This window comes from Callorhinchus milii, unplaced genomic scaffold (genome assembly GCF_018977255.1).
Source record: "Callorhinchus milii isolate IMCB2004 unplaced genomic scaffold, IMCB_Cmil_1.0 Scaffold22, whole genome shotgun sequence".
Classification (NCBI taxonomy): domain Eukaryota; kingdom Metazoa; phylum Chordata; class Chondrichthyes; order Chimaeriformes; family Callorhinchidae; genus Callorhinchus; species Callorhinchus milii.
Window position 1 is genome coordinate 4520840 of NW_024704763.1, and position 11131 is coordinate 4531970.

At 46.1% G+C, this 11131-nt stretch overlaps 2 protein-coding genes across 6 annotated transcripts in view; both read right to left on the reverse strand.

The window, feature by feature from the left end:
- iqgap1 (IQ motif containing GTPase activating protein 1) overlaps positions 1 to 11131 on the reverse strand; it is a 52534-nt gene that overhangs the window by 36384 nt on the left and 5019 nt on the right. The window contains exons 2-3 of the mRNA XM_007908647.2: positions 1042 to 1198; positions 449 to 526 (exon numbers count right to left, since the gene is read on the reverse strand). Coding sequence (XP_007906838.2) covers positions 449 to 526; positions 1042 to 1198 — 235 coding nt within the window. The remainder of the gene's footprint in view (positions 1 to 448; positions 527 to 1041; positions 1199 to 11131) is intronic.
- Positions 7843 to 11131, reverse strand: part of senp8 (SUMO peptidase family member, NEDD8 specific) — a 10071-nt gene continuing 6782 nt past the window's right edge. For 4 of the 5 annotated variants that reach the window (XM_042342918.1, XM_042342915.1, XM_042342919.1 and 1 more), the window contains one exon: positions 7843 to 8579. In XM_042342918.1, the coding sequence (XP_042198852.1) occupies positions 8405 to 8579 (175 nt within the window). In that variant the 3' untranslated portion in view covers positions 7843 to 8404. Of the gene's footprint in view, positions 8597 to 11131 lie in introns of all 5 variants that reach the window. The other variant, XM_042342920.1, reaches the window with a different exon arrangement.

Sequence of the window (11131 nt, forward strand, 5' to 3'; positions counted from 1 at the left end):
GGGGCAAGTAGTGAAGAAATAAAACTGATTCTAAATTAACTTGAACTCGGTCCCAGAGTTAAGAGTTGGAAGCATTTCATATCAGAAGCTGCTCAGAAGCAGCTGAGACGTGGCATTGAGAGGAATGGCCAGACAGAGCTCAGAAAAGGTTTCTTAAAACGTCTTTGTTTTACAGAGAAACAGATGAGGGGGAAGGAGTGAGAAGGACTACTGGAAGAGCACGACATCTCACACCAACCCAACCCACACCACTGTCAAACCCTAACTGTGGCGAGTGGATCACGTTGCCTTGCAGATATACTCTTACTTTACAGTGCCTGTCCCCTTCTCCCCTCCACTAATGTGTCTTTCTCTCCGAGGTAGGCTTGGATCTGAAGCAACATCAGTCACCCACTGCACCAAGGCAGCCAGAGACACTCTGACCCCACCCGCAGCCCCTGGCCTGTACCTTGGGGAGGCCGATGTGCCCCATGGCGTTGAACCACTGGATGGTGTTGTCCGTGTGCCGAAAGTGAAGCCCGGTGGCCTGTGTGGTGAGGAAATGAGACACGGTAAATAACCAACAGCAGGTTACACTGGGCGAAAGCACGGCGCATTCGGCCACCCCATATTTCACTCCCGTTAGCCCGCTCCTTTCACAGACGATGCAGGCCCCACCATATAGTGGGACCCGTCCCGCCCACTGTCTTCTGGCAGACACTTTTGTCGAGATCCTCCCCGATTACCATAAATAACCAAGCAAGAACCTCAAGAATACACCCGTCTCTCTCGCCCCGCTAAGCCAACCTTTGCCTCGTTCTCACCTCCCCAAGTACGGACAGCGGAGGAACATTGTGTCCCGTGGATTATTCGTCAACTCAGCCTGCACCCCTGCTCGCGCTGGCGTCTCGTTCATTACGTATTTAGTTCCCGCTCACCAGGAGAGAGGTGAGGAAGTTTCACTTCCAATCTCATTCCGTCCTTGTATCAATCTGCACTATGACCCTTTCCCCTTCACCTGGGGTGCTCACTGAAAGCAGGGCTCTGAGCCGAGGATCCTACCTTGTATCGGGTTTGTTCACCATCATAGATCTTCTTTGTGGAGACCACCTTGGGAGCGAAGAAGTTGCCCAGTTTGGCGAGGTACACGCCGTTCCTCAGCCCTTCCTCCAGCTCCGTAGTTGGAGGAAGTTCCTCGTCCAGACACGCTTCCATCCATCTGTAACACCAGAGATACACACAGTCAGTGAGAGGGACACACGGTGAGAGGGACACACGGTGAGCGGGACACATGGTGAGAGGGACACACGGTGAGCGGGACACATGGTGAGAGGGACATATAGTGAGAGGGACACGTGGTGAAAGGAATACACGAGAGACGTAATGAGGTGCCCACACAAAGGCAATGACTATACACCATAGAGTCGTGTGAGATCAGCATCATAGAGGTCCATCACAATGAAACCAGAACACATCACCTTCATTACAATCCAAAGGTTTGAGAATAGACTAGAGTTGGAGTGTTGCAATTGGCTTCATTGAGAAAGAGAGAGAGAGAGAGAGAGAGGAAGAAAAAAAGACTGAATTCTTACAGCATGTTATCAGGCGGAGAAAGCAGAGTAATAAAATCATGCTTTTTTAGGGTTAATATAGAGCTAAAGGGTTAAAATATAAACAAATTCTCACTATTGACTCTGGCCAAACTGCTCCCACGGGATGACGTAGCCTCCTCAGGCTTACATACCATGCTTCACTCCATGCAAAACAGCTTCCTATATAGTTCTGTATCAGTGATGTTCAATCACTGTAACAGTGTGTTTAGGTTGCTTATGTACAACAATAATATCACAGAGTTTCAGCAACCAGTCTCGACTGACACCTTTTGTAACCATTTGCCACGACAATGGTTCATTTACTGTGTTCCCGAATAAACACAACAAAGAGGTGCCGTTGTTTGGGTGATACATTAAACTCAGGTCCTGTCTGCCTTTTCTAGGTTTTGCTAGGTAACCAGCAGTGTGTGGGGTAAGTAAACTTGCCTACGGTTTAGCCCTGCCCGGGAATCGAACCTGGGTGAGGCGAGGGCTCTAACCAATGTGCTACAGGACTCCACGGGAGACCACAAAGCTGGTCTCTACACTTGCGACCGACTTGTAAAGCAGTCTTGACATGTGATAAGGTGCTATAAAATCCACGTTCTCTCCGTATCTTTTATGCATAAGGTTAGACAATGAACGTTGGCAGCTTATTCCGCCTTCGGGGACACCTGCACGGAGGTACCAGACAATGCATCGCGGCTGTGGAACTGCAACCCCAACAATGAACAAACACCCTCAAGGGAACAGGGGAGAAAATTCGAAAAATGTGTAGATTGACAAGAGGTCAAGGTGGGGGTTAAAGAACCAATTTCCAGCTGTGTCTTTTTAAAATCACATCTGTGCCTGTGGTCAGAGAGAAACTCCAGTCCTGGGCGATCACACTGCAAGCAGAATCAAAAACCAGGGCAATGCAAATCTCTCGCTATCCTGTCCACAACCTGCTGCGGAACAGAATTAAGAGATAAAACGGTCGCTCTCTGGGATATGTCAGAGCCTCCGTTGCTCGAACTGAGTTGGAGTCGATTTCCGAAAAGTTTCTTCCACTCAAAGGAAGCGCTCGTTTCCTGAGGAGACTCCAGCTCGTGTCTCGTGTGGCAAGACGCAGATTAAAGTGAGAAAAGGGGCATGTGGGTCAGTCATAGGAAGTGACCTCCCTCCCCTGAGAGCTTTTGTACAAGCAGAGAGCTGACCTTCTGTCAGACCATGGAAACCCTGCACATCCCTCAGGAAGAATCTAACAAAGAGTGACTCCACAACAGAGACTTCTTCACACTCAATAACCTCAGCCCATTCCACCAGCAACAGTCTAGACTTGAACTCACAGTCTGGGCTGACACTCCCAACGCAATACTGAGCCAAAGGCTGCATTGCATTGCCTGTTCAGGTGGACGTCAAAAATACCATGACACTATTGGAAAAAAGTTTTCTTCTCCCAGTGTCCTGGCAAACAATCCTTTAGCATGAGCCATCATTTGCCTCATGGCTGGTGTTTGGGACAGTGTTGTGTTCCACTCCAGCAATCTATCTCTGGGATTTCCACGTGTAGGTGGCATGCACGGAATTCTCAGTTTGGTTTGGATACTCTTAAGCATGCTGATGGGTTTTGGCATATGTCAGACACCTGGCTAACAAAAAAAAACTATAGGTGATTTCCCCCAGGACTCAGTTTCACGATCGGCGTTGCATTGGGCTGATCGACAGCCATCTGTTCCTGTTTTTCTATTTACCTTTGAGCCGTCGAAAGAGCATGAAATAAATTGTAGCTTAAGTGAAAGCGCAGCAGATTGCTACAACACGGCTTTAAGAGGAGTGCAATGTGGCTCGGCAGAGGTAGATCCGTTGGTGTGCAGTCCTCCCCAGGGAGTGGAGTGGGGGGAGAGATAGGGGCTGAATTCATAGCGCCAGAAAAACAAACAAACCATGCATTCAGGATTATTTGGCAAATGCGTTTGCGGTAGGCCTCTTCAGTAAACCATATGAGCCTCTGACGTTTTATATGTCAGTCTGAAGATTTGGAACCAAGTCCTATTTTCTCAGAAGTAAGTAGATTACACTGAGGAAATGGAACTTTGTTATGGGAGCCCTTGAAATCACCTCTTTCGTTGCTTCTTTCGCTGTGTATTTGTGGATTTTATGTGGCTACGTTGAATTGTAAACTGCATACCACTGATTTCCTGTCACATGTACTATGAAGTGTAAATTACGTTCAACACGTAGAAACATCTTAATCTGGTCAACGATCTTACAAGGCAAGGCTCCAATCCTGGCCTACCCCAGAAAGACTGGTTTAACAGCTTATACTGTGTTACACACACACTCTTCTTAAAGATTCCAATTTTCTCATTTGCATCTTCATAGGATGTGAAGGACAGAGTTGGAATATGATACCAGGAAGTATTTATTTACACAGAGGGCAATCAACAGACAGAACAAGTTCCCAGAGAGTATTAGAAGCTGAGACGCTGACTCAGTTAAGATGTGCAATAGGAGGAGCTAGTATTCTGGAAGGTTGACATCAAATGGGCGGAATGATCTTCAGTGACCTTCTCCAGTGAACGTAAAATAAATAAATAAGCCTTGCATTTGATATGGATTATCCCAAACCTCCAGCCCGGGTCCAAATCCCTGTTCAGCGCCTTGGGATATGCTCCTGACGTGAAAGGCACTATACAAATGTAATTTGTTGTTATTATTATCATCACCTTATCGATATGTCTCAAAGTGCTTCACAAGATTTTATTGCGAAGTGAAGTGAGTTTGTATTTGTAGCCAAAAGCGGGAGCCCAATTTGTGCACAGCAATGTCCCACAGAGAGCTGTGAAGTGAATGGCCAATTTTGTTTGGGGGATTGTTGGCTGTGGAATCTCTAACATCCACCTGAACAGCCAGTTGTGACCACAGTTTAACATCTCATCTGAGGGATGACGCCTCCAACAATGAAGCACATTACCAGAATTGCAATCGAGTCTCCGCCTGGACTATGTGTTCAAAGTGGATCCTTACGTCATGTTTTTCCTTCGTGTGAGAGGTGATGGAAAACCAAGATTCTTTTCCGAGTAAATTGCTCAGCATTAACCGCTTCCTCTTAAAGATTGCCGAGCGAAAGGTGGCAGGTTCCCCCTCACCCCTCCCCCCCAACAACCCTTCTCTTTTTCTGCAGTGCTTGCACCACTTCCCGTGCTGTGTTACCACAAAGAGCGCTGAGAGAATTGGGGTGTGCCTCTCTCTGTCCACACCTCCTGTGCGGAGTGCAGGCTGGGAGCTGGGCCGTCTCACCAGTACACAGATTGTGATGATGTCTGGTATTACCAGGAGCTTCGTTTAAGCAGCAGGCAATGGAGACCCTGTACGCCAGCCCGACCCCTTCACAACTTGTGTTGCGCCCCCCCCCCCCCCCCACTCCCCCACGCCCCACTCACACAACCTGAGGCTTCTCTGAGCCAATTGAAAGATTCATTTACAAAGTGTCCCCCTCAGTTACCGCTGCACACTTTACTAGTGTTAAAAGTCAGGGTCAATTTTGACGAGCCACAGGACAGGCATGTGTGTGCCTTGCATGAGGCCTGGGCTTCGGTGTTCAGTTACTGGAGAAAGGGCTAAAGGGTCTCTCATTGATTCCAGCCGCCTGTGTTCCTCGCCCCCCCCCACACACACTCACTCCTTCAATTACAGTGACAATTTAGATAGGCCGACGACTCTTTCCGCTGATCGGGCAACCTTATAAATCGGAGCCCTGACAATTGGAAATGAGACCGAAATGCATCTTTTCCCACAAAGTTTTTGCGAGAATGCAGAACGCACTGTCCCAGAAGGCTGTGTAGGCAGAATCACAAATTGTATGGGCCGGTTTGATAACAACTTTTAAGAGAGAAGTAGATAATTATTTGGGGAGGACGTTTGCAGGGCTATGGGGAGGGAGCGGGGGAATGGGATTGATTTGGGTAGGTCTTTTCAAAGAGATGGCACAGACACGATGGGTCGAATGGCCTCCTTCTGTGCTGTATAATTCTATGATTCTATGAAAAGAGAGATGGCTAGGTAGTTGGAAAATAAGAGCATTGAGGGCAAATTGGAGATCTGCCATGATGCAGGAAGCCGAACTCTGTACTGTGGGTGCAGAGTTCTGTCTCTGAGAGAGAGAGAGAGCTCTCAATTATCTCAATTACACTAACCTGCTCTACAGTCATTTATATTTTCGTTACCGCACTTGGAAATCCTCCTTGAAATGGCCAAAAGTTCAAAGGCTAAAGTAATTGAGACACAAATAAAAAAATACTAATAATCGTTTGGTCGCGTCGATCCATGACTGTTTTGTGGGACGCTGCCGTGTGCAATTGGCTGCTGCGTTTCGCCCGCAAAGTATACAGTCAATTCACTTTACAGCATATTCTGTGAAGCGCTTTGAGACGTCGAGAAGACGTGAAAAGCGCTAAATCAATTGCAAGGATTATTATTATTAATATTTTGTGTATCCTGTGAAGCGCTTTCAGACAACAACAAAATCAACCACAAAATTACATTTATAGAGCGCCTTTTATGTCGGGAGGACGTCCCAAAGCGCTGAACAGTCAGGTGTCGGGGCCCGAGCATGGGGGAGAGGTGGTTTAGGGGTGAGGGAAGGCAGAGAGATGGGAGAGAGACCAAAGGTACGGTCAAAGAGAAGGGTCTTGAGACCGGCCTTGAAGGAGGCAAGGGAGGAAGTGAGGTGAAGGGACCGTGGGATGGAGTTCCAGAGTGTGGGGGCAGAGAGGCTGAAAGCCCGGCCACCGATGGTAGGGCGGGTCGGGCGGGAGACATGGAGCAGCCGGAACCCACTGAACGGAGGGAGTGGGCAGGTTGGTAGGGAGTCAGAGAGGTAGGAGGGGGCGAGGCCATGGATGGCCTTAAAGGTGAGGACGAGGATCTTGAACTCGATCCTCTGGGGGATGGGGAGCCAGTGGAGTCGGGCGAGGGTGGGAGTGATGGGGTAACAGAGCCTGGTGCGTGAGAGTACACAAGCTGCAGAGTTTTGTATCTGTATTTTATATCTGTATTTTATATTGTATCTATCTCAAAAACATGAGACACTATATAAAGCACAAGTATTATTATTTATTATTTTGAGCTCTGTTGAAATGTAGAATGAACCTAGGACACAGAATCTCTGAATCTCCAGGACAACGTGATAAGGCACTATACCAAATGCAATAATTATTAATAATATATCAGTCACACCACATTACAGTGTATCCTGTGAAGTGCTTTGAGACATCTGGGTGACTTGATAAGACAGGTCACCCAGGTATCTCAAATAATCCTTGCATTTGATGTCCGAGACATCAAATGCAAGGATTATTATGAAACTATTATCACGTCTGCGCTGGTATTTTCTCCCCTTGAGCCAACAAACTTAATCTCATCTTCTGCTGTCTCCCCACATCCTATTGATATTCTACCTCTTTGAGCATCTAATTCCCTTTTAATAAAATTTATGGACTTCCAACGACCACAGTCCACACTAGTCACCGAGAGTGGTAAGAATCTGCTGAGTTTTACTACAAATACAACTTGTATTTATATAGCATCCTTCACTTGGAGTGCAATACATAATCACTGCACCTCACAGTAATTACTTGAGAAGTGCTTTGAGATTATTGGCACGATAATGATATTGAAGAAATTGAAGGTATATTATGACCTGTTCCTAAATAATCTCCAGACCAGTCAGGTTGTTAGACCCTGCAGAACCTTAGCTATCCATCTTCTCACTGTATTCCTCAATTCCTTCCCTCTTCAGAAACACTAATAATAATAATTCTTGTTATCCAGTTGCCTATTGTGAACCCATTTACTGTCTCACTGGTTGTAATACTAGGAGGTATACAGACTCCATTCACAGGATAGAATTTAGCAAGCGGAGAAAGTTGATGAGACTTAAGGGTGCATTCGTTGACTCAGTGCTCACTATCTTCAAACACTGAATCAGCAATAAACAGGGCAAACAAGATATTGACAATTGCAGATCCCAGTGAATGTGCTGGGATTTCTTTGGGGAGGGGGCGAAGGAGAGAAAGTCAAAGTCACCCATTTACAATGTTAACATTAATAATTACCGTGACAAAGGCTAGGAAGATTATTTCAGTTAAATGGAAAAATATGGAATTACTGTTGTATTATGTCAGGTTGTGCAAGATGAGAAGTTAAGATTCTCAACAGTTTATGTCTAACCTTGGGTCTCAATGTTTTGCAATTTTCTAAAAAAAAAATCCCACAGCAGTGTAACAAATTAGGGATTGAATTTATTGAGGCTGATGAATTGTTCACAGAAACCAAACATAAAACTTTCCCCCAAATGTTCTGGTTACAGGGAATATTTGTTTAAAAATACAATAAAGGTGCTTCAGTCAATAAATCTCCTGAATGTCACCCAGAGCAGAGGATCTTCAGAACAATGCTTCTCCACTTCACGCCTCTTCTTGGAGGGACGAGGCAGGGAGCCTCACCAATCCCTCGTGTGTGTTTGGCAGGGTGGAAAAACACGACGAACAAGCTCAGTTCTTTCTTTTTGAAATAAAGTGAGACCCATGAGCAAAGGCCTCTTTCTTTCTGTTCGATCTGATTGAGTACTAAGAAACCTTTCCTGTAAGAATGATTCATTTCTTCCAAATGACAGACCTCAGAGCTAGTCATTACATACGTTTCACCCACAAAATACAGTCAATTCACTTTGCAGTATATTCTGTGAAGTACTTTGAGACTTCTCGAAAACGTAATAAGGCGCTCTATCAAATGCAAGGATTAATATCTTAGGCATTACGCGCTGAACAGGTGAACGTGCAGAAAAGTCATCAGACTTTTGCTTGCTGTTTTGCTAATTGTTCAATCAGATTTTTCCAGCTAACTCTCTTCTGGGTGATGTGGGCCGGGGTCACAACCTGTTGCAGGGATCGCTCGTCTCCCCTCAGGTAGTGCTGGCAGAGCGCCTCTGCGTTGCACATCACGTACATTCCGCAGTCGTAGCTGCATCTGTTCCTGTTTTTCTATTTACCTTTGAGCGTCGAAAGAGCATGAAATAAATTGTAGCTTAAGTGAAAGCGCAGCAGATTGCTACAACACGGCTTTAAGAGGAGTGCAATGTGGCTCGGCAGAGGTAGATCCGTTGGTGTGCAGTCCTCCCCAGGGAGTGGAGTGGGGGAGAGATAGGGGCTGAATTCATAGCGCCAGAAAAACAAACAAACCATGCATTCAGGATTATTTGGCAAATGCGTTTGCGGTAGGCCTCTTCAGTAAACCATATGAGCCTCTGACGTTTTATATGTCAGTCTGAAGATTTGGAACCAAGTCCTATTTTCTCAGAAGTAAGTAGATTACACTGAGGAAATGGAACTTTGTTATGGGAGCCCTTGAAATCACCTCTTTCGTTGCTTCTTTCGCTGTGTATTTGTGGATTTTATGTGGCTACGTTGAATTGTAAACTGCATACCACTGATTTCCTGTCACATGTACTATGAAGTGTAAATTACGTTCAACACGTAGAAACATCTTAATCTGGTCAACGATCTTACAAGGCAAGGCTCCAATCCTGGCCTACCCCAGAAAGACTGGTTTAACAGCTTATACTGTGTTACACACACACTCTTCTTAAAGATTCCAATTTTCTCATTTGCATCTTCATAGGATGTGAAGGACAGAGTTGGAATATGATACCAGGAAGTATTTATTTACACAGAGGGCAATCAACAGACAGAACAAGTTCCCAGAGAGTATTAGAAGCTGAGACGCTGACTCAGTTAAGATGTGCAATAGGAGGAGCTAGTATTCTGGAAGGTTGACATCAAATGGGCGGAATGATCTTCAGTGACCTTCTCCAGTGAACGTAAAATAAATAAATAAGCCTTGCATTTGATATGGATTATCCCAAACCTCCAGCCCGGGTCCAAATCCCTGTTCAGCGCCTTGGGATATGCTCCTGACGTGAAAGGCACTATACAAATGTAATTTGTTGTTATTATTATCATCACCTTATCGATATGTCTCAAAGTGCTTCACAAGATTTTATTGCGAAGTGAAGTGAGTTTGTATTTGTAGCCAAAAGCGGGAGCCCAATTTGTGCACAGCAATGTCCCACAGAGAGCTGTGAAGTGAATGGCCAATTTTGTTTGGGGGATTGTTGGCTGTGGAATCTCTAACATCCACCTGAACAGCCAGTTGTGACCACAGTTTAACATCTCATCTGAGGGATGACGCCTCCAACAATGAAGCACATTACCAGAATTGCAATCGAGTCTCCGCCTGGACTATGTGTTCAAAGTGGATCCTTACGTCATGTTTTTCCTTCGTGTGAGAGGTGATGGAAAACCAAGATTCTTTTCCGAGTAAATTGCTCAGCATTAACCGCTTCCTCTTAAAGATTGCCGAGCGAAAGGTGGCAGGTTCCCCCTCACCCCTCCCCCCCAACAACCCTTCTCTTTTTCTGCAGTGCTTGCACCACTTCCCGTGCTGTGTTACCACAAAGAGCGCTGAGAGAATTGGGGTGTGCCTCTCTCTGTCCACACCTCCTGTGCGGAGTGCAGGCTGGGAGCTGGGCCGTCTCACCAGTACACAGATTGTGATGATGTCTGGTATTACCAGGAGCTTCGTTTAAGCAGCAGGCAATGGAGACCCTGTACCCAGCCCGACCCCTTCACAACTTGTGTTGCGCCCCCCCCCCCCCCACTCCCCCACGCCCCACTCACACAACCTGAGGCTTCTCTGAGCCAATTGAAAGATTCATTTACAAAGTGTCCCCCTCAGTTACCGCTGCACACTTTACTAGTGTTAAAAGTCAGGGTCAATTTTGACGAGCCACAGGACAGGCATGTGTGTGCCTTGCATGAGGCCTGGGCTTCGGTGTTCAGTTACTGGAGAAAGGGCTAAAGGGTCTCTCATTGATTCCAGCCGCCTGTGTTCCTCGCCCCCCCCCACACACACTCACTCCTTCAATTACAGTGACAATTTAGATAGGCCGACGACTCTTTCCGCTGATCGGGCAACCTTATAAATCGGAGCCCTGACAATTGGAAATGAGACCGAAATGCATCTTTTCCCACAAAGTTTTTGCGAGAATGCAGAACGCACTGTCCCAGAAGGCTGTGTAGGCAGAATCACAAATTGTATGGGCCGGTTTGATAACAACTTTTAAGAGAGAAGTAGATAATTATTTGGGGAGGACGTTTGCAGGGCTATGGGGAGGGAGCGGGGGAATGGGATTGATTTGGGTAGGTCTTTTCAAAGAGATGGCACAGACACGATGGGTCGAATGGCCTCCTTCTGTGCTGTATAATTCTATGATTCTATGAAAAGAGAGATGGCTAGGTAGTTGAAAATAAGAGCATTGAGGGCAAATTGGAGATCTGCCATGATGCGGAAGCCGAACTCTGTACTGTGGGTGCAGAGTTCTGTCTCTGAGAGAGAGAGAGAGAGCTCTCAATTATCTCAATTACACTAACCTGCTCTACAGTCATTTATATTTTCGTTACCGCACTTGGAAATCCTCCTTGAAATGGCCAAAAGTTCAAAGGCTAAAGTAATTGAGA